A 23760-nucleotide genomic window follows, 5' to 3' on the forward strand; every position below is an offset into this window, starting at 1 on the left:
CATAGTATATTACTTTAAAAATTGGATAACAATGAAATATGATTGTAGCTGTGGGAGTAAAATCTATTATATTTAAAGAAATTTCAAGAAAAAATGGAAGCACCATCACTTTTCAAGGATTGTGTTTCACAAAAATAGACTCAAAATGGATGAAAGACCTAAATGTGAGACAGCAATCCATCAAAATCCTAGAGGAGAACACAGGCAGCAACTTCTCTGACTTTAGCTGCAGCAATTCTTGCTAGACACGTCTCCAAAGGCAAGGGAAACAAAGGCAAAAATGAACTATTGGGACTTCATCAAAATAAAAAGCTTTTGCACAGCAAAGGAAATAGTCAACAAAACCAAAAGACAGTGAACAGAATGGATGGAGATATTTGCAAATGTCTTATCAGATAAAGGACTAATATCCAAAATCTATAAAGAACTTATCAAACTCAACACCCAAAGAACAAATAATCCAATCAAGAAATGGGCAGAAGACATGAATAGACATTTCTCCAAAGAAGACATAACAAATGGCCAATAGACACATGAAAAAAAAATGCTCAACAGCACTCAGCATCAGGGAAACACAAATCAAAACCACAATGAGATACCACCTCACACTGGTCAGAATAGCTAAATGAACAAGTCAAGAAACAACAGATGTTGGCAAGGATGTGGAGAAAGGGGAACCCTCCTACACTGTTGGTGGGAATGCAAGCGGGTGCAGGCACTCTGGAAAACAGTATGGAGGCTCCTCAAAAATCTGAAAATAGAGCTACCGTATGACCCAGCAATTGACCTACTGGGTATTCACCCCAAAGATACAAACGTAGTGATCCGAAGGGGCACCTGCACCCCAATGTTCATAGCAGCAATGTCCACAATAGCCAAACTATGGAAGGAGCCCAGATGCCATTGACAGATGAATGGAGAGATACTACTCAGCCATCAACAAAAATGGAATCTTGCCATTTGGAACGACGTGGATGGAACTAAAGGGTGTTAAGCTAAGTGAAAAAAGTCAATCAGAGAAAGAAAATTTTACGATCTCATCACGTGGAATTTAAGAGACAAAACAGAGGATCATAGGGGAATAGAGGGAAAAATAAAACAAGGCGAGATCAGAGAGAGAGACAAATTCAGACAGACTCTAAATCATAGGAAACAAACTAAGGATTCCTGGAGGGGAAGGGGGGGGGAGTTGGGGTAACTAGGTGATGGACATTAAGGAGGGCACGTGATGTAATTAACACAGCATATTAAGACTGATGAAGTGCTGGACTCCACCTCTGAAACTAATAATACACTATATGTTAATTAATTGAATTTAAAATTTAAAAAAAATAACTAAAATTTAAAAAAAGATTGTGTTTCAGTGGTAGAATTATGGGCAACTTTTTTTTCTTTCTTTCTTTTTTTAAGTCCCTATTTCCATTTGAGGAAGAGTATCTTTTATGTCATTAAAGATCGTAGTGGATACTAAGAATTGGATTTCCTATACTTATGTCCACTTTATGTCTACCGTGCCCTTATCCAGAATGTGGTAGCCTTTCTTAGTCTGCATATTGTGGATGGATCTGAGTGACTTTGTGGCTCTTAGCTTGGTCCTCAACCCAGACAACAATTCCATAGAACAGATTAAGTGTGGAAAATTTGGAAATAAAGATGGGCTCTTATTCCCAATCCCTGGTTTTCCTCCCTGACAAGCCAGGTCAAAGAAGAGCTCCTTCGGTAGGGAGACACTTCTCAGAAAAAGTCCACGTGTCCACAATGTGAAGAAACACAGCGCCAGTTAAGACAATACCTCTTTTCACCATTTCTGCACTTACCTGTTATTTCACCTTGTAGATAAATAGGAGTGGCCTAGAGGACAGATGCTTAACCTGTAAATTTGCAAAGCATCAAATAATGAAGGATGGCTTAATTCATGTTACTATCTTCAGCGGCTGACCGAACTCAAGAGGAAAAAGAATAGAATTAAAGGTCACTGATGGGCACCTGGGTGGCTCAGCTGATTAGTTGTCCAACTCTTGGTTTCGGCTCAGGTCATGATTTCAGGGTGATGAGATCAAGCCTTGCCATCAGGCTCCGTGCTCAGTGAGGAGTCCGCTTGAGACTCTCCTCTCCCTGTGCCCCTCCCCACTGTGCACTCTCTCTCTCTAAATAAATAAATCTTAAAAAAAAAAAAAGAAAGAATTAAAGGTCATTGATTTCATAATTCCCTGCAGCCATGGATTAGATATCTTCTCTGTTTTTTTTTTCACAGTGTACTTCCAAGAATGATGTCATTAATTATTCATTAAAGTAGCTCTTTAGGGTGGGAGTAGCTGGTACTAAGTCTTTTTCACTGAGAAGGAAGAAGAAAGGGCATTTCATTGCTCTGTGTGTGTCTCCTGATTTCTGTTTGCTACAAGCTGTTATGTTGTAAACATGTTTCCAGACTTCATCTTTACCTTCATTACTTGTAGTGCTTTCAAAGAGAACAATGGCCTTTTCCTAGTTCAGGTAGGATGCATCGCAGAGCGCAGAGATTCCCCGTGCCGTGAGTACCAATAATCTGTTTTGTGATAAAGAACCAGGTGGAAGAAAACAACAACGACAATAGATATTCGGGGTATGTTGATATCACAGGGAGAAAAGGGAGGAACGCGGTTGCTTCTTTTTAACTTTCTTCTCCCTTTCTTTTCCCTCTTTAGACAAAGCCCGTTGCGTTTGCTGTTCGGACAAATGTCAGCTACAGTGCAGCCCACGAAGATGATGTTCCAGTGCCAGGCATGGCCATCTCCTTCGAAGCAAAAGATTTTCTGCATGTTAAGGAAGTAAGGAAAAGGATTTGAATTTCTGCCCGCATGACTTTTCACCTCAAGACATCACTTCCTCTCTCTCATTGCCGTGACATAGCATCGCGTGTAGCTGCACTTGTATACCATGCGCGGGTGCAATGCCGCTCAACCTTTCCTAATATCAATATAACCTTTTGAAAGAAGAAAGAAGTCACAGGAGTCTTGCACTAACTTCAGGGCTCCCCTGGGCTCTGTGACCCAGAAAGTGGGAATTACTGGAGTAGATGATCCTTTTTTATGCGTCACCTGTACTTTTTCTTTTAATTTTTAACCTTGGCTGTATGTCGTTTTCCCCTCACGTTGCAAGTTTAGCCATCTGGAGAGGGTTAATAATAATGCCTAGAATTCACAATCTCTCCTCTCTGCTGACGATGCCCAAATGCAGACCACTGATGCCCTGGACCCTTCTCGGGTGGTTAATGTCTGCAGTGGAAGGGAGCATGGTAGGAATTGGAGCCACGGAGGCAAGGAGCAGAGAGCAGGACACTCCTTTTTTCTCCACGCCAAAGTCTCCACCTGCCAGTTAGCGATGACTCATATCCGTACGTTGGAAAAACACACCCTTAATTAAGGTTTATTTTGAGTCAACATTTATCAAATGCCTGCTGTGCAGAACAGGGTATGAAAGGAGCAGAAATTCCCCCTGAATGATGTTCTCAGGGTGTGAATATGAGGTTTCCTTGGAGCTGCAGGAATGAGAATTAGAGCAACTTGCGTCTGAGGGGTGATATGTCATGAGGAACATATGTAAATTTCATACTCACTGTGATACAAGCTATAAGTAAAGGAGGTGATGACAGCCAATTAGAAGAGCTTAGACTAGACTCAGATAACAAAAATGTATTAAAAAAATAAATCCGTGGGGTGCCTGGGTGGCACAGCGGTTAAGCGTCTGCCTTCGGCTCAGGGCGTGATCCCGGCGTTACGAGATCGAGCCCCACATCAGGCTCCTCCGGTATGAGCCTGCTTCTTCCTCTCCCACTCCCCCTTCTTGTGTTCCCTCTCTCGCTGGCTGTCTCTATCTCTGTCAAATAAATAAATAAAATCTTAAAAAAAAAAATTAAAAAAAATAAAAATAAATAAAAATAAAAATAAATCCGTACTCTAAAAATCTGTTTAGTAAAGAGGTAGAGAGGCACGGTTTTAGCCCTGACTCAAATGTTTTTGTATATGTAAGAAATAAAACCGCCTAGAGAATTTTTTTTTTAAGATTTTATTTATTTATTTGAGAGAGAGAGCACACCAGCAGTGGGGAGGGAGGAAGGACAGAGGCAGAGGGAGAAGCAGACTCCCCACTGAACAGGGAACCCGATGTGGGGCTCAATCCCAGGACCCTGGGATCACACCCTGGGCTGAAGGCAGACCCTTAATTGACTGAGCCACCCAGGTGCCCAACCCTAGAGAATTTAGAGCCTACCGTTTCATTAACTTTTAGAAAGAGATATAAATACTGGCTGGGAAGGAAAGATGGAAAAAGTTGTCACAAACAATGTCATGCCTGGAATCTGACTTTACAACAGGGAGTTCGGTTAATCCAGGATCCCCTTCCGATGGCTGCTGCTTAAAGAGAGATCTCTTTTCTACCATGGAAGGGAAAAAAACAAACACAGAGTGGCTAGTCTTTGAAATGTTCAAAAACAGACTGGAAAGATACCATCCAATTGAGAGAAGTAAAACCAAATCATAGATTTAGAGTAAATATTCTGTCTGCAAGAGAGAAATCGTCAACATCCACACAAGTGGAGAAAAACCCTCTGAGAACACCGTACCACAGTAATTAGAAACCTGTTTGCACAGAGGGACATTTTGCTCTGACACAAGATATTTCAGGTAGATTTCAGTGTTTCTCTCCCACTCTTAATATTTTTAAGTAATCTGATTATAGAAGAGGCCTCTGTCATGCTCCCTAGTTCTAATGGTCTCTCGATAGGATGGGCTGTTCATCTTTGAACCAGGGGAGGTGATCCTGCAGGAGCTGCGTTGGAATTCAGGTTAGTCTCAAAGCAATAGCAGGAACCAGAAGGAAGAGGCAAGCACCGGTGGGTTGCTGGGCTCATTGACAATACTTGATTCATACATGCTCAACCATGAAACCCTCCGAGTTTCTCCAGTTGTGATGTTGAGGCATAGTTTACTGTAATTGCCATAATATGCCTCTCCACCGAAAATCGTTCATGTAGAAGAAAAACAATCTGAAGGCGTGAACTTCTGTGCACTGACGGCAAACGAATTTGCTTTTGTGTTTAGAAATTTAACAATGACTGGTGGATAGGGCGATTGGTGAAAGAAGGCTGTGAAATCGGATTCATTCCAAGCCCGGTGAAACTAGAAAATACAAGGCTGCAGCATGAACAGAGAGCCAAGCAAGGGAAATTCTACTCCAGGTATGAGAAAAACAGCATCTGTGTACAAGTCCACATTACACGGTCATTCGCGTGTTCTCGTTTTCTGGGTCCCGCGGTCTTTATTACATGTTGAAAAGCAGACTGGCGCTATGGTGTAGTGATGGCATCCCAGTGTCTGACTCTCATCTTATTTGGGACAGAATCAAATGAATTGTTCTCATTAATAATAAAGCCATCGAGTATTAAATTGGGGCTTCAGTGCAGAGGACGTTCTCACGTCCTAATCTCTTCCTGAAAACACTGTGGCCCTGAGCAGCCTTGGTGACTAATCCCGGGGTCACTAGCTGCCTGGCCGGGTGGGGAGGCGTTTTAGGCATGACGGTCTTAGACATCACTGGCGAAGAGCAGGTCTTGTGATCTGTTCATTTCATCCCCACTTGGGAAACTCAGTTTTCAGTTCTACCCACTGCTAAGGACTTGAAGGGAAACCCAGTATGAACCCAGTTAAAACTGCCTTTGCAGATAGCAATTAAATGAGTTATATAATACGCTGGGGCTGAGTAATCCTTCCTAGGATTCTTCAAGTTGTGTGCCCTTCCGTAAAAGAATCACTGGAAAGAGCTACTGGGACATGAAGTGAATTTGAAATTGAACCCTATGCAGACACGTCTGAAAACCTTGCCTGTTTCTCCCTGGGGGAAGGGATGTGATTTGAGCAGATCTTTTCGCTGATGTGAATAGCTAGGCTTCTATTTTCTCTAGCTTAGATTTTATTTGTTTCTGTAATGCCGCAAAATCCTTTGTATTCAATGGTAATACTTTAGCGTTAGCAAAAATTTTTTTTTTTTTTTTTTTTTTTTTTGTCAAGCATCTGCAAACAAGTACAATGGAAGATCCTTTTTGGTTTGGAACGTCCATCTTCTTTAGTATTTTGTAGTTGTCAGGTCCTTTTAGTTCAAATGCACTTCCTCCCTTTTTGGAGACCTCTACCCCATATCTGGCTTCCATTAATCCCGGGGTTACTGGGGGCTCTCAGACTGTGAGATGCATGCGTCATACAGAAGTAGACACGTGCAGATCAGCCAAGCCTGTGCTTCGGACTGGTAGGATGTTGAAGATGGCATTCTATTCATACAATTTCCAGTGTTCTCCTGGCTTTATTGGGTATTCTTCCGTTCTGTGTATTGATACTGGTATCTTGATACTAGCTAATAAAATCTTGTAATGTGGACATTTTTTTCTTTCATAGGGTATAGATATTGCTGTTTTCAATTTGGTGGTAAATAGGTTGTTGAGGTTTGATGTTATCTCAGATAGGGATGCTTGTTTGGGCTTGATTTGTTAAGGACCATTCAGGATTTTTAGAGTGTTCCTGGTCAAGTTTAGGGTGGCACTAGGTAATAGGAAATTACTTTAAGGACTTTCCTGAGCCTTTATTTATTTTTCAAGATTTTATTTATTTGACAGAGAGAGAGAGAGTGCGGGAGCACAAACTAGAAGAGCAGAGGGAGACTCAATCCCAGGACCCTGGGATCATGGCCTGAGCTGAAGGCAGACGCTTAACCGACTGAGCCACCCAAGTGCCCGATTTTTTTTTTTTTTTTTAGATTTTGTTTATTTATTTGCGATATAGAGTGAGAGAGAGAGAGCACAAGGAGGGAGTAGAGACAGAGGCAGAGGGAGAGGGAGAAGCAGGCTCCCCGCTGAGCAGGGAGCCCAATGCGGGGCTCAATCCCAGGACCCTGGGATCAGGACCTGAGCTGCAGACAGAGACTTAACCGACTGAGCCCCCCAGGCACCCGCTTTCTGAGTCTTTATTACATCAACATGTACTGCGAATCTGGGTAGTGGGATGGGGATATTTTTCATGTATTTACTAAAATTATCTTAAATTTTTCTTGGTTCATGTCTTTGGAATCGTGTTTTGTAGAATGCATTATGAAAAATTTGGGATGGATTTTTCTCTGCTTATTCATGTACAAACCGAGAAAGGGAAACGACTTCCTAAAGCGTGGGAAGGGAGAAATTTTGGCCAAAGTTGTTAAGGAAGCAGAGTTTCCTCGTCTCCCACGTGGTCATCCCTGGTCTGATGTGAATCATCAGCTCCGCCTTAGAAGAACTTGGGAAACAATAGGTCTTAAAGCCTCCACTTCCCAGCGGGGCAGGAGGCAAAGAGAAGGTAGGGACTTGACCGAGTTTGCACAACTAGTAAGCGGTAGAATCAGGATGAAAACTGGATCGATCTGACTGTAGCTTGACCTCAGACAGATTACCCTGGCTAACCACACATCACATAGCAAGGGCAGACAGATCATTATTAATATTGCCATCCGTTATGAAGTACTCTGTTATATTGTTTTGCTGTTCCATTTTTTTCTCTTAAAAGACTGTAATTGACGTTTGGGGAGTAACATCCCACAACTTATTCTAGGGAGCTAAGTTACCTTTCCTATAACTGAATATCTTTTGTCCTGTCTATTTACCTAAGCTTTTGCCTTGGTCTGTGAAGGTATTTTTACTTGCTTTTAGAGATTTTTACATTTGTCTTCTAACATCCGAAATACAGTTCTATTTTGAGGACATAACCAGAATTCAGAAGTATGTAAGAACTCTGATTTTTAAATTATAAAAATCGACAGAAATGAAAGGCAGTAAATTGGGGCAGAGCTCGAGAATGTGGCATTTGTCTAGAATGAAAAGTTAAGGGCAAATTTGCATTTTGAACATTTTGACTATTTGCGGTGTTTGTCGAAATTTTACACAATCCAAATAATGCTTTGACTTTTATTAAAATTCAAAGAGAATGTAAAACGACCCATGCTTGAACTGAAATTAGACTTGGGACTTAAAGAAAGTAAAAACAAAAACCAAACACACAAAAAACTTCTGGAAGAAAATGTTTTGGTCCTCGTGTAAGGGTATATTCTTGTAAAATGACCAGAAATTGCTTCTGTAAATACCACTTTTTATTAATTGTACATCCTGTCTGGTATCCTTGTTAAATGTACTGGCGTGTCTCTTAAGGACCTCAGAAAGATACAGAGGCTCCTGCTAGCTGCTTTAAGTTTTTGATGTTGGTCTGTTTTACGCATTAAAATGCATAAAAGCGATACAATTCAGCCTGCTTCCTGGCATTTTAGTGGAATGTATATTTTCGTATTAATATTTATGTAACTTAAACATTGCCCTGTGGTGCACAGACATTGTAGCAGATTCTTTCAACTAGACCCAGGGTTGGCTCTGATAATAAATGTTAGGCAGTAAGACTGTCTTGCCAAAATTGCCTATCCCTCGCTACTCCTTCCTGTCTTCATCTGTGAAGGGGGTCTTTTAGTAACAGGGTATTTGGCGTGCTGGAATGCCGGTAAAAAACATAAATGCTCTTGTTCTGATGTTAAGCCTAAAGTTTCTAAGACACTGGCATATCACGTATCAAATTTTAGAATGTGGTGTTTCCACAGTACGTGCTCTTTAATTCGTGCCTCAATGAACCCAGGTCGGATCCTCTGTGTTAGTCACGCGTGAGACACGTTCCAAATGCTGACTGCTATCGGAGGGTTAAATCGTGTCACCCCTGTTTGTCCTGTTCCTTTGTGTGTCTTGCAAAGGTTAGCAAGTTCAGTATTGCAGTGTTTTTCTTTTATAGGGTGTTCAGGACGGCTTGAGTACTCTGTCTTAATACACTAAGACTAACCAAGCCAAGCCAACGAAGCAAACCAAACGAGAAGAAAACCAAAAGTCTTGGTGTTAACCTTGAAGTTCTGTTCACTGCTTCAGAGGGTCTCCAACCTAAGAAGCAAAGGAAAGCTCTGCTCTCTCTCTGTGATTGCTGGCGGAGAATTTGAGGGCTGCAGAAATTACCCTAGTTCTCTTCCAGTCTCTCAGGGCCTTTTAAAATTAAACTTGGAATTTGAAACCAAGATGATTACATGGCTGTTTCAAGTACTCCGGGCATCTCCCCTGGGAAATTACTATTTGCCTCCTTGTAGGAAAGACAGATTTAAAGTTCAGTAGAAACACAATGACTAATCATGTTTATTGAGCAATACAAATGTTGTAATATCTGAAATAAGTGTCAGGTGTAATATACATTTTTGCTTTACTCCAGTAAATCAGGAGGAAATTCATCATCCAGTTTGGGTGACATAGTACCTAGTTCCAGAAAATCTACACCACCGTCATCCGGTAAGTAGGCAACGAGTGCAGCTCGGTACATTCTGCATTTCACGCTTTCCTCGATCTCCCCTAGCTGTGTGACTCTATGTGCAGAATGCCTGTGTGAACCCTAGAAGGGCTGAAAGCGATCAGAAATCAGAATGCATACATGGCGTAAGAAATAATATGGTGAAATTTTCTTCAGGGCTTTGAAAAAAGGAAATACGTCCATGTGCTCACTGTAAGTTGTTTAGAGGACCAAAGTGATGAATGTATTTAATTTTTTTCTCCCTACACGCCCCCCACCGTGGTGCCCAGCACATCGTCATGGGCAGCGAATGGGTGAATGCACACCACCAGCCACAGTGCATGTGGGTTCTTGGCCTCGATGTTCAATAAAGGCAGAAGAAGGGTAAAAGGTGTCAAAAGGCAAGGAAAGGAGAATAAAGTGGTGATGGAGTGATGGACCTCACGTGAGTTTTACCCCAAAGGCTCTGTGGAAGATGTAGGAGATGAGTAGAAGTATTGCAAAAAGTCAGAAATACTTGTAGGAAGAGTAACTTGTTTTCTTTCCAAGGCAGTAGAGAAGGATACCACATTAAATTTGAATTTCAGATGAATGAATAATTTCTTTCATGTAAGTATTGTAAGAGAAATACTTACAGTAACAAAAAAAATTGTCTGAAATTGAAATTTGACCGTAGTTTTCTTTGTTAAATCTGGCAACTCTACCGTGCTGGGTAGAACTTGGAGTTGTATATACATTGGAGACTAATTGGTAGCATTGCAAAAAGCCCATAATCAGAATCTTCGCTTGCTAAGAGATGCAGTTGAGTCAGAGTAAGATTGCAAGGACTCACCAGGCAGAGTATTTTGAGCGAAATGATTCCTTGTGTGATTTCGAGGAAACTGGAAGTGGGAAGCGTGTACATCAATGGACAAGTTAGGGAAGTGATTGCACTGTAACTGGCATGTCTTACAATCAGGATTCCCCCTTACTCCTGATCACGCCTCGTTCCCGAATGTTGGTGGCTTTTAGAGACCAACCAAAGGCCTCTTCATAAAAATGATAGAACTTTTTAAGTGCAAAATCTGAGCACTTATATAAGAAATAAATCGTTTTAGGATGCATATTGATTTCAAATACCAGGTCCGTACAACCTGCAGTAATTCCGAGTTGGAGGGGGCTGCTTACTGAAGGCACAGGGCAAAAAGGAGGCTTAGCTCCGCTCCTTCTCAAACATGTAAAATTACAGAGATGATGACAGAAAGCTGTAACCTTTGTATAGATCTTAAAAACTACCTCCGAGACTCCAGAGGACTGTCACCAAGCTCCTGAAATGGGGAAATGTTACATCATATAGTGAATACAACTGCAGCCCCATCCGCAGAGGTCAGAGGTCAGCGCCACCCCTGGAGACCAGGAAAATTCTTCAGTTTCCTTAAACCATACTCTAGCCTTCTCATGGTTTTGGAAATATAAGAACAGGCCACGCGCTTTTCAAAGAATAAGTGAGTGTGTTTGTAAAATAACATTCCTCTTTTGTAGACAGATGTTTGTCATTACTAAAACTAAAGTTTAATTTACTACAATAAAGCAAAGATGATTTAAAACTTGAGGCAAGTTTTATACAGACACAGGACATTGGCATAATGTTTCTGAATACCGAGAACAGAAAACTCTCGTGGCTTTATGGACTGGAGACATTTGCCAACTATGAATTTATAGTCGGTGCATGAGGAAACTGCTATAATTTTCATATCGATCCCACAGCTTCTCTAAAAGAAAATTTCGGGGAATTTCTACAGAAAAGACCCCCCCCACCCCACCTCCAGGGTAAACTGCCTAACCAATTAAGTCCCTGGGGATTGGCCTACAGTTGGAACCTTGACCTGCATCTCCCAGGGGTCCTATCTATGATTTACCTCAACCTTTGCTAAACCAAAGGATACAAGCATTTGCCTGAAGTAAATATACTTGGAGTTTCTCAAGAATGTGGAAAAGGAAAAATTTCCACTTCTCATCTGGGTAATGGGGTGATAGCCAGTTACATAGCACATACCCCATACCTACATGTGCGTGCCCACACGGATCACCCCGGCGTGCCACTCAGCTGGACCCAAATGTCTAAGATGAAGTTACAATTCAGATTTCAAAAAATGTTGTCAAGGCTCTCCACAAAAAAAAAAAAAAACCAAAAAAAACAAAAAAAAAGATTCTATTGAGGACCAATAAAAGAAACTATTTTCATATTTATGGAAGTAGTTTTTCCCAAGTAAATACTAATGTTTGCCAAGGTCTGCAGATACAAGTATGAAACAAAAAAGGGGTAACCATCTGAGTCTAATAAAGTATATGGAGCTATGAAAAGAGTGGAACATGCTTCTTAACTGTCTTAGTAAATTTCTTTAATGTGCTTTGAAAGTGGCCAAATGTTTTAGAATTCTCTGTGTTTTGGAACGAACCCAGATGCTTTTAAATTTAAGTTAACCAAAAGTGAGAACTAACAAATTGGAGAGTTCTCAATTTGGGATTTTGAGCCCCTGTGTCCAAATATAGGTAAATTTCAAACCTGAGGCTCTGAGGCGATGTGTGGGTCGCCAAACATCTGGGCACTATTACAGCTAAACTTTTTATGCATTTCCACTCTTACTATAATTTTTTTTTTTTTAAATCCACCCACTGATCACAGCAGACCAGATCGAAGGGCCAAACTGTAAAATCTAATGCAGGAACTTTGCCAATGTCCTGTCACCTCGGGACATGGGTGTTGGTGTCCTCAGTTTCAGAAACGCTCTCGGAAAGAACTGTCCCTTGAAGGTGCCTCTATAAGCCTAGGAAAAGATGAGAAAGGGAAAAGGAGATGGGAATTTACCAGAAGGGAAACTTACCTGATGTTGGTTAAAGTCTGTCTCAGAGATAGTGAAAAACTGGCCCAGATCCTCTCCGTCGTAACCAGGAAGACACTAACAACATGCTTCCTAGGTTAGGATTCAACAGGAAGAGCATCATAGGGTTGGATAAAAGTCAGCATCGATTTCTTGTGTTTCTGTTCCACACTGTATGGTGAACCTTTCAGTGCATTGATATGTGTGGGTGATGCAAAGAGAAAGACTTATTTACTAGGTAAGTCTAACTAAATAGCTGGAATTAACTCAGTCTGTTAGTACTTTCACTGGAGAGAGAATCCTGCATGCTCTTTCTGCAAGCAGTCGTTGGTACGTGCAACGTTGTGCAAACAGCGCCGGGGAATCACTCCATCACACATCTTCGACCTCAGATGAATCAAAGGAACAATTAGGCGAGACATCTTAGTTTTCAAAAGGTTGAGTCACCTCATACGCATAATAACCTCAAAATTGAAAAATAATGTGATGGCTGTCAGGTGATCTGCCACCGTATCGAAGAGGTTAGCAGCGGACGCCCGAGTGTGAACCCGGTGTGTTCCTAGTGGGTTGCAGGCATGGGAGCTGCTTTGCGACACCAAGCGGTTATTTCTGGATGGTAATTTGCTCCTGATCTGAATGTACTGTGGTTTTTGTTAGATTGAGTAGATTTTCTTTTCCGCGACCTCCACTAAACCGTAGCATCATTTTCTCCTGAGCTCCAGTCTACGGTCCCTTCCTGAATCCTGGCAGTGAGGACGCCACCCCGCCTTGGCAAGCACAAGGGGCTGGAGGAGGAAGGGCGCCTGGAGGGGGAGTGCTCACCTGCAGGTGCAGGGACGGGGTGGGGGCTCGCAGACGCGGAGCCTAGCTTCTGAGTCCTGCCTGGCTCTGCGGAGTTTTTTCTGCCAAGAACGAGTCCCTTAAACCCTTGAATTATCATTTCGATCTTAAAAACAAGAGGGTTGAAAGTGATCTTCAAAATACTTTCCAACTCTGATTCCATAGCAGACAAAACTCTGTAGGAACTGCAGGTGGAAGCATTTTTATTATAAACCTCAAAATGAGATTACGGGTCTTCCCCCCCCACACACTTAACACTTAATCGTTAATCGCTTCAGTTTTCAGGGCAAAAGATTTTAAAAGTGAAATCATGTCGAACCACAGACCTAACCCTCTCGTTCTCCAGACTGGGAGACCCGTGCCATGTTTTCTGGGGGTCTTCATGCCTTTCCACTCTGTCTCTGTGTTTAATGCATTTATATAAGGGCTTCCTATCCATCAGTGACAGTCCCCTTATTATGTCATTTTATTAGATTCATTTCATTTGGAGATCGTGGGGTCCAGCGTTTTATAACTAGCTTTCAGTCAGCCTGGCCGAGGGGGTCCATAGCATCTTGAAATCGTTTTGATCCTGCCCATCCAGGAAGCGTCCCTGTATCATTTGCCTCATGTAGGACTCCTTTGTGTTGCCTGAATTGGGGATTTTTCTATTCTCGCTTTCCCTCAAATACCTACTGCATTTTTAGTGACACTTTCCACATGGTCCCCCCCTTTTTTTTTCCACACAAAACCAAGCAAAAGAAGGACTGTGAGGCACATCGTGATAAGGGTTTCCAGTGTAGTTGCTTATTATCAAAAAGCTGACTGAAGATACTATAAGACGTGAAGCCGTATGTTCTGAACCATACTTAATACAGTTGACATGGAAAACTATCAGTACTGTATTTGAAACTTCAAATTAAAAATGTTGCTCTAAAAATGTAATTCAAGAGATCTAGCATAAAACTCACGTGTTCAGGCGAACAGGTATCAGGAGGGGATCTTTTCGGTTTTGTTAGGTTTGATTGCATTGCATTCGTAACGTGCCTTACCTTTAAATTTTACTTTGTTGACTATGCTGAGCCCTCATGATAGATCTTTTACTATGGTTCGTTTTATTTGCTTTCATTTTATTTTTTTTATATAACCTGTTTTTCCTCTCCTGTCTACCTGATGATTTTTGAATTGTTTGTCTGTATATAGCTATAGACATAGATGCTACTGGCTTAGATGCAGAAGAAAATGATATTCCAGCCAACCACCGCTCCCCTAAACCCAGTGCAAACAGTGTAACGTCACCCCACTCCAAAGAGAAAAGAATGCCCTTCTTTAAGAAGGTAACATTAACTTCCAAGCTCCCATCTGTCACCTGCTCAAGTGCACTGCGCCACATTTCTAGTCCTGTTGACTGTCTGCGTCCTTTGATAAGCCAATAACGTGCATGCTGTGTTATTCTTTGTTTCTTTTCCATGCTGCTGTAGCTAAGCAGAAGCAGAAATCGGTAAGTTTACATTGACATAAGCGGTGTTTATCCTGCCACTGGCATCATTAGCATTCAATCCCGCAGTTCTAGTAAACGCAGTCAGTTCTGTCCTAAGAAAAGAACCTATCAAACAGCTAATTGAGTCCGTGCATTTCAAACCGACTAAATTCAGTGAGTGACCTGTTAAAGCACTATTACAGTACTTATCCTTTTTGATGGAATAATATCTACCACCGAGGGACTTCGTTTAAACATCCCCAGATGTCAAACACTGACAGCCTCGTCTGATGCACCTCTATTGTGCATGCTTATTCTGTCTGTCTTTGTCTCTTTCTTTTTTCCGGAAATTTAACTTCTATCAAGCATATTAAAACCCTTATTCGATTCTGATTTATGATATCCAGATACATAGCTTGTACTAAAAAAAAAAAAAAAGTATTCAATTTTTAATTTAGTCAGTATTTAAACTTCTAATCCACTAGGTGCAAAATCTGCAGATGAACAAGACCAGTGGAAAACTGCAGGCTTGTTTTGGCGGTTTACTGTGAGTTTTTCCTATTGTCATCTCTAAATACTCTCCCGCTGTTCTTGCCTCCTCCATCACAGTCAGGTTGCAGGATCTCACCTGTCGGATAACGGGGCAGTGGCCGTGCGTAGAGCCTTTGCCACTGGCCAGCCAAGGTGCCACACAGTGATGCTCCCCGTCCCCTGACTGGACACCAAGGGTATTCATGAGCTCGCTTGACTCCAGACCAAGTCTGTTTCCTTTCCCACATTTTGTAGCTTGAAAGCATTATTTTTGAAGGACATCCCCCCTCGCCCTCCCCCCACACACCATCTCCATTCCTTCCTTTCTTTTTTGCACCAGCTGTGCTGTCTTGAAATCCGACTTCCTCCTGTCGCCATGTCCCCACACAACCATGGGGACATCGTGACACAGGTGTGGAGGAAAGCCTGCTCTACCCCAAACTCCGTGTCCTTGGCTCTCTTCCCCTGCACACAAGCATTTTGCCACATGGAGGAACTCTAAAATCATCCACGAGGTGTCAGAGACTGAACTGGGAAGTTAGTTGTTGCTTTTGTTTTTGTTTTTGTTTTTTAAACGAATGATGGTTACTTTTATAATGCAAGACCTCGGCACTCCAAAAATTAAGACCTGGATTTTTTTGTGTTAACACAGACAGCCCCAGCTTGAGGCACACCCGCACCCGTGGGCCCCTCTCTCTGGTCCTATCTTCTCGGCGCAGCGAAACCTTGCAGCCAAGCCACTGAGTTCATAGCGCCGATGCCTAGAAAATCAACACCACTCAGACGCTCTGGGTTTCCCAGAGCGATGACATGAACTAAAACCATGTTTTTTGGAAGTTTGCTTACTCTTAAATTCCCAACCTTTAGAAATGTTTATTACAATTTTTCAGCTAAAGAATTGGAACACAATAAGGCTAGCGGGAAAGAGTAGATAAAAATGATGGTGTCGGTATCCATAGGGCATAAAGTACCAATATTCCATCAAATAAGGTAATTTCTGTAGCTACCCTATTGAATGAGAAGCTGACTGATGACCAGCATGGGTAATGCTTCACTAGCTGGCAGCCAGAGATCGAAGGAACCAAAGACCTCTAAAATACGGGGCCTCGTAATACTTACAGACTCGAAATAAAAATTCTTGGTAGCTGTGCAATTTATATTCCTAATTCCACCAATGGAAAAGGTATTCCTCTACTGAATAGCTCTAAGGACTTGGCTTCTAAACATTGTCAGTGAGATCCCACGTGGTATCGATGTCATGACAAATGTGCTTATGATGCCTTCGGCACTGGTACTCATTCTTCTGTTATTGATTATGCGGTGAACTTCAATGTAGAGCTCAAAAACAGACAACCTGAGATTCACGGATGAGACTGTTTTCCATGTTTTAGGTTGCTTTTAGAGTGGTGCTTGTGGCCTTTGTGCTGTTACTGTATTATGTTTGTCTTGTTTTTTTTTCCTCCCTGTTTGAAAATGTATTCTACCTTTCTTGTGTCTATTAAAATTAAGTTTGAACACTAGGTAAAACTGAAGGACTAAAATTTGATAGCGCAGTCACAGCATTATTTTTGCCCCCTGGAAATATTATTTGTCTGCTGCTCTGGACGAAATCTCAGATGGAAGTTGTTGAAACTGAAAGGCTTTTTAACTCCACACCCCCTCCCCCCGAAGCAAGTTAAATTCTATCAAAGTCAGAAAGTGTGTAATGGACAATTTTTTTTTTAAAGATTCATTTATTTGAGAGAGAGAGAGCATAAGGGGGGAGAGGGGGCAGAAGGAGAGAGAATCTCAGCCGGATTTATACTGAGCACGGAGCCCCACGCAAGGCTTGAACTCACAACCCTTGAGATCATGACCTGAGCTGAAACCAAGAGTCAGATGCTCAACCCATGGAGCCACCCAGGTGCCCCTGCAATGGGCAATTGGAAGCAACAATAAAATGTTCTCAGGCAACAGGCTGATGCAGAAATTACATTCACACGTTAGTCTTTCAAATTCTTAAAATGGTTTTAAAAAACCTTTTTTTGTCTCTGTGATTCTGAAAATATATTTTTTTAGACACTCCTTAATGCAGAAAGATTCAGATGACAGTGATTTGCTTACCCCCTTGTTTTAAGGCCTTATCTCTCTCTTCTGCATTAAAAAAAAATCGTTTTGGGTCCATGTAGCATTTTCTGCCAGCCAGAAATAGCCAGTTTTAATGTACTCAAACCGATTAGCTGTTACCTGAGGTTTTTTTTTTTTTTTTTGGAAAAAATTTTTTTTGGTCATTTTATGTGAAGCAGCAAAGCTGAAAATTTTGCAAAGTCTTAGAAATTGCTCCAGAATTTAGCTCCTCCCCCTGCTCTTCCAAAAAAGAAAGAAGCTATCCTGGAAAGGCATGAATTAGTTCTATAACAGAGACAATACCTAAACCACTCTTGAAAAGCGTGTTAGATGTGCAAGTTGATAACTAAGCTTTTGAGGCCCCTGCAGCATGCTTGAGTATGTTATCCCACGTTAACCGCCTTCCTTCCAAGACACACACACCTTACATTTAAAGTTTTCAAGTTCCAACATGTAGAAATCAGAAATCCAAACCATTCATCACTAACCTGTGATTGTGATCCTGATTACTGCTTGCTGGGACAAGCATGCCTTGTAAACTTCAACTCTCACAGTGAAGCAGGGATTTTTGAGTATTTGGTAATGAACCTTAGAATGTTTGGGAGTTAGGTTTTGTCCAGGTAAGACAAACATCTCAGATGCAAAGCTAGGAAGACCTTTCTTTTCTCTGTAATTAACCACATTAACCCTGATCGGTCAAGCCTTCAGAAAACTCTCAAATGCATTTGAAAAGCGGTGTTAACTTCCGGGCAAGCCTAAAGCACCTATTCTGCATGAGGCATGTTTTCTGTCCTTTCAACTAGTTTTTGTTCAAAAGGCAGCACTTCCTGCTTTAGGGACTAATATGTCAGTGGTCTTTCTTGAGGAGAGCAAGAAAACCGTAGACAATTCAGTAACTTGAGAACTTTAGGAAAATAAGCCCACCAAGCTTTGAATCGGTTTCTTGAGGAAAGGGGCAAGTAAAAAAAAAAAAAAAAAAGGAAAGTTCTGGAAAGCCGGTGCCTCCTATTACACAGTTCAGAAAGAATAATTTATACTTAGACTATTTCAGGTTCCCCCACCTATTAAGCATCTGAAGTCCTCTCCTCTCTCTCTGCAGACAGAGCACACTCCTCCTTATGACGTGGTACCTTCTATGCGACCAGTGGTCTTGGTGGGCCCTTCTCTGAAGGGGTACGAGGTAGGTGGCTGCCCTCAAGCACACTACACTTGACCTTCACAGGCTGAACTGCTTTGGGACTCCACCTCCCTCTTGATTTTAGAGCTTAAAGAGCTTGCAGCAGCGAAGCATGTTGTTTTCCAAGCTGTGGTATATATTGCTTCCTTTTTTTTTTCCCTGCAATTTTCTAGGTAGCTTTATTTTTTTTTTATTATGTTATGTATTGCTTCCTGATTTGTTCTGTTTCATTTTTATGGCTGTTGCTCTGGAGGCTTTGCTAGCTTCAGTTTACTCAGTCTGGGGAAACAGTATCAAATGCAGAGCGCCTGAAACCACTTGAGATGTCATGTGTTGTCACTAAAACATCAGGATAAATTTGGGGAGCTTTGCCTTTTTAACAGTCATTGTATCATAATTCAGCAACCGGAAAATGTGGCAATCTCACACATGCTACTCTTTCCAAATGGGAAGCCTCCATCTTTAAGCAGTCTTGGGAATAAAATTGTTTTGTTGTAATTAGTAATATTTTTATTGTATCCTAATTTATTGCTTGCTCAATTGCAGGTCACAGACATGATGCAAAAAGCGTTGTTTGATTTTTTAAAACACAGATTTGAAGGGCGGTGAGTATTTCAGAATCCTGGATTTTGTGGATTTCTCCTTGAAGATGACAAAACCAGGGTGGGACAAAGCATGTGATCATAAGAGAAAACTACCCTCTGATGTCTATATGGTGATGGGCAATGAGTTTCATCCAGTTCAGTATCGGATTCAGTAAATATTTGTCATATTTGCTCAGCACATCCTCAGCCCTGGATAAGCCAGCTCTCTGTTCCTGCACCTGCATCTGTAAGCTGAACTTGGCCACATCCCTGTTGATCTGTATCACCCTAAATTCATGATCAACTGGCTTTTAAGGCTCCCCAGAAATAATACTCAATATCCCTCTCTTCTATTCACTTTTCTAACTTCAAGACTTCTGTACCATCTCCTCTCTCACCAATTCCCCAAACCCCTTCTCATCTCTCTCCCCAATGAACTTGCTTCCTCCTTCACTGAGACGATAGAGGCAAAGAAACAGAGAACTACTGAGAGTTCCTACCACCACACCGAGCGCAACTTGCGTGTTTGCCTGAATGCTCCGCTTTTTTTCCTTTCACTGTGTTCCTAGCAATGGCCAACCCACTCACTTGGGCACTAGATCCCATCCCCCATCCCCACACAGCTGCGGAATCCTTTCCTTTCTCATCACTACTTCTCATTCTAATGGAAACTCCATCAGCATCTAAAAATGTAGTTATTTCTCCCTTCGATGGAAGTTTGAACCATATTCCCCTCTAACTATCCCACTTTTCTTCTTTTCTTTACTGCAAAACTGCTTCAACATGTAGTACATACTTGTTCTCCACTTATCCTGAAAGTACTCCGGTTACGCATCCCTCACTCAACCAAAACTAGTCATGTCCGATCATCAGTGACCTTCACATTGCTAAATCCAGGGGTGAATCCTCAGTCCTCCTCTTAATTGACACATTGGAGTGCTCCATCCTCTTTTAAATACTTTCTGTGCTTGCTCAGAGCAAGCACACTTTCCTGGTTTTTCTTTTATCTCCCTTTGTCTCCTTTTTCTCTTTGGCTGGTTCTTCTTCATCGACTAGACATCTTGGAGTGCCCAAGGCTAAGTCCTTTGGTCTTCTCTCTTCTAGTTACATTCATTCTATAAGTGATTTCGTTTGATGTTTGACTTGTAAACAGCATGCCTTCACTGGTCTGTCCTCTGAATTCCAGATTCATATATCCAACTGCCTGTTCAGTATTACCACTGAGATGTTGAGTGGACTTCTCAGACTGAACCTCCCAGCTCCCCCCAAAACCTGCTCCTCTCCTAGTAGTCCGTGCCTCAAGTACACCTGCTTCGTCTTCTGGACCTAAGACCCATCCACTCCAAATCACTGAGTCATTCTTGACTGTTCTTTTTTTTCTCATATCCCACATCCAAATGCTGTTGTATCTTCAAAATAGGTCGAGAATCAAACCACTTCTCACACATCTTCTGCTTTCCTTTTGGCTGAAGACACCGGCACCTCCTCCCTGGATTAGCATCATGGATAGCCTCCTAACTTGTATCTTTGCTTCTGTCATTGCTTCCTTGACATCTCTTCTCAATTCAGCAGCCTGGACAACTCTCTTAAACTGTGAGTGGATCTCATCCCTACTTTGTTCCGATCCATCCAGTGACTTCTCTTTTTACTCAGTGTAAAACTCGAAGTCCCCCCCGGGGCGCCTGGGTAGTGCAGTTGTTAAGCGTCTGCCTTCGGCTCAGGGTGTGATCCCAGCGTTCTGGGATCGAGCCCCACATCAGGCTCCTCTGCTAGGAGCCTGCTTCTTCCTCTCCCACTCCCCCTGCTTGTATTCCCTCTCTCGCTGGCTGTCTCTCTCTGTCAAATAAATAATAAATAAAATCTTTAAAAAAAAAAAACCCAAAACTTGAAGTCCCTAGAGCGGCCTTTAAGAGCATTTCCAGTCTGACCATCCACACTCCCGCCCCTCTCCTTACTTTTGACTTCATCCTTTACACTCTCCCACTTGCTCATTCTGCTCCTGCCACACTAACTTCCATGTTGTTCCGGACAGCCAGATACATGCCCGCCTCAGGGCCTTTGCACTTGCAGTTCCCTGTGCTAGGAAGACGCTTCCCTCAGATACTGTCCTTGGTATATGCACACTATACACACATAAATACTCTCTCTCTCTCGGCTTTTTCCCTAACTCTTTTATATATTTTATTTATTAATTTTGTTTGTTGTCATTCTCCCACAGTTAGAATATAAACTCCAAGAGGGCAGGTTTTTTGCTTTTGTTTTTGTTTTTTTCCAATCTATTCTGCGAACTGTTGCGTTCTCAATGCCTGGAACTGTGCTCCGTGTGAACAGTGCGTGGGTGAGTGTTGAATGAATGTCTCCCGTGTATGCCCTGCTAAAGAAATGCAGAGCGGGGGAAGCCACTCACTGTCTTTGTGGATGGCAGGTGTCAACCGCGGATGGCAGGTGTCAACCGTAAATGGAAGCCTTGAGCAGTAAACTCCAAAGTAAACGAGCAGGCCGCTCAGCACCTGTGTGTCCGACGTGCACGGGCATAAAGGGAGGAGGGACTGACACTGACAGGAGCGTCCACATCTGGGAAAGGCTTTTAAACGGTAGCTGAGATTTCACTGACTCGAATTAGAAAGAGAAAGGCCTGTCCAGTAGAGGGTGTTAAGTGGGTGAAGGAATCAGGGTGTGACACAGCGTCATGCAGAAGACAGGCTCCTTAGAGGTCTTCAAGTCACCTCTCTGGACAAGGAGCCGCTGGTGACAGAGTCAGGGCCAGATCCAGTGTGCCGTGTTAATCTGCTTGGACAGAATCCTTTTCCTCTCTTCCCCTCCCCCCTCAGTTTGCCTCAACAGATTTTACTGAGCGTCCTCTGTGTGCCGGGCATTGTGAGGAACAAAGTCAGACAAGGGCCTGGGCTTCATGAGCCTGCTTCTAGCTGATTGGAAGGAAGCCTTCAGTCAAAGAATCCGGGGACACTGCGGTCAAAGTTAAGCCAGTTCCTGAAGCATCAAAGCTATCATAGGAGTCTAAAATGGAAACTTTGAAATTTAAGCAAAGAATAGATTTTAGGGGACCTGGGAACATACAGCGTAGTTTATATTTCTGTACTTTTTTTTAAAGATCGTATTTATTTATTTGAGAGAGAGTGCGCACACGAGCAGGGGGAGGCATAGAGGGGAAGGAGAGGCACAAGCAGACTCCCCACTGGGCGGGGAGCCCCAAGGCAAGGCCTCCATCGCAGGGCCCCGAGATCATGACCTGAGCCAAACGCAGACGCTTAACCCGCTGAGCCACTCAGGCGGCCGTGTATGTCTGTATTTTTAACAAGACAAATTTGGTGCCTCTGCTCTACATCCCCGTGCTTCTTACATCCTAACAATACAAGTGTAACAGACAGCATCTGTGCGCTTCAGTGTCCTTTTACATTTCTTAGTATACTGCTTTCTTCCTTGACCTGCTCCTACAGCCATTTGTCATTTATACCGACTTTCAGCAGGGGAGGCAGGGACTCACAGGGAAACCCACAGCAGGACAAGCAGAGGACTAAAAGAGACAGCAAAAGAAAGCAGATACTATGTTTCCAGGTATAAAAAAGACTTTATAATCAAGGTCCACCTAATCACATGTTCCTAATTTGTTTGGTTTTTTCCATAACTTTCTGAAGTATTTTTTAGTTTGTGCCAGGAAAACACGGCGTTTGGCTTGGTCCAAGGCTATCTGGCACTGGCCAAGTAAAAAAGGCATAGCCCTGATCAAGCTCATTTACCTTTCAGTTCTTTATGCTTGGCTCTGTCATTTATCCTAATCTGGGGTTGTCTCCTTGAGCATGCTCACCCAGAAAATTGCTAGACAAACACTGTGCTTTCCCTGAGTTAACCCACTGCCCTTTCCAAAATGCCAAAGATGGAGAAAGGAGATGGCATTTCCTTACTGTTTAAACGGAGTAATTTCTGAATATGGAAGACAGATTCTGGCCATAGGGCATATCTTGGACCCGTGTTCTAAAGTATTAGCCCATCCAGGTTGATTTCATTTAAGAAACAAATGAACAAAATATCTGAATGTTGTCAGTCTGCTCTTTCTGGCCGGAAGTAATTTCCACACGGCTTTATTAATGGACCTGCCTTGGCTCAGTTGACTCATAGAACTCAAGTTCAACATTCTAGGCTTGGGGTCGTCAATTAAAGATCCTCAAAGGAATTAAGAGGATCCATAAGATACACTTAAAAAATCCATGCAAAAATTTTTTAACCCATGGCAAGACCTCCAGAGTACCTAAATCATTAAATGTCTGCTTCTGGTAGCAGTAGGGGGAGGAAACTGATCAAAAGTATAGGTACTTCTAAATACATGTAATTTTAAAAGGGAAAAATGAATTACTCTTTCGTTATCTATTAAATAAACTAAATTTGTTTTAAAAAATTGGAAGCCCAAGGGGAAGAAAAAATGAAAGGAAGTGTTGGTGATGAAACGATTCTTGATAGGAACTCTTTTCTGCTCTTAAACCTAGTTAAGTTCATTTGTTGAAGCCCTGGAGAGTTGTCAGAACCGTGATCCTGACTGTTCAGTAGTTAAGTGTTTCAGGCCAAAGACTAGATGATAAATCATCATCCTCTCTCTGTCGTATGCAGTGGAGTAGCCCGTTTAAAATCAGATCTATCCTGGGGCGCCTGGGTGGCACAGTGGTTAAGAGTCTGCCTTCGGCTCAGGGCGTGATCCCGGCGTTATGGGATCGAGCCCCACATCAGGCTCCTCCGCTATGAGCCTGCTTCTTCCTCTCCCACTCCCCCTGCTTGTGTTCCCTCTCTCGCTGGCTATCTCTATCTCTGTCAAATAAATAAATAAAATCTT

At 42.3% G+C, this 23760-nt stretch overlaps 1 protein-coding gene across 1 annotated transcript in view; it reads left to right on the forward strand.

Annotated features, from left to right (window-relative positions):
- Window positions 1-23760, forward strand: part of CACNB2 (calcium voltage-gated channel auxiliary subunit beta 2) — a 132152-nt gene that overhangs the window by 84185 nt on the left and 24207 nt on the right. Inside the window, exons 3-8 of the mRNA XM_034643922.1 lie at window positions 2685-2807; window positions 5079-5215; window positions 9285-9361; window positions 14243-14376; window positions 18256-18336; window positions 18880-18938. Coding sequence (XP_034499813.1) covers window positions 2685-2807; window positions 5079-5215; window positions 9285-9361; window positions 14243-14376; window positions 18256-18336; window positions 18880-18938 — 611 coding nt within the window. The remainder of the gene's footprint in view (window positions 1-2684; window positions 2808-5078; window positions 5216-9284; window positions 9362-14242; window positions 14377-18255; window positions 18337-18879; window positions 18939-23760) is intronic.

This window comes from Ailuropoda melanoleuca, chromosome 15 (genome assembly GCF_002007445.2).
Source record: "Ailuropoda melanoleuca isolate Jingjing chromosome 15, ASM200744v2, whole genome shotgun sequence".
Classification (NCBI taxonomy): Eukaryota; Metazoa; Chordata; class Mammalia; order Carnivora; family Ursidae; genus Ailuropoda; species Ailuropoda melanoleuca.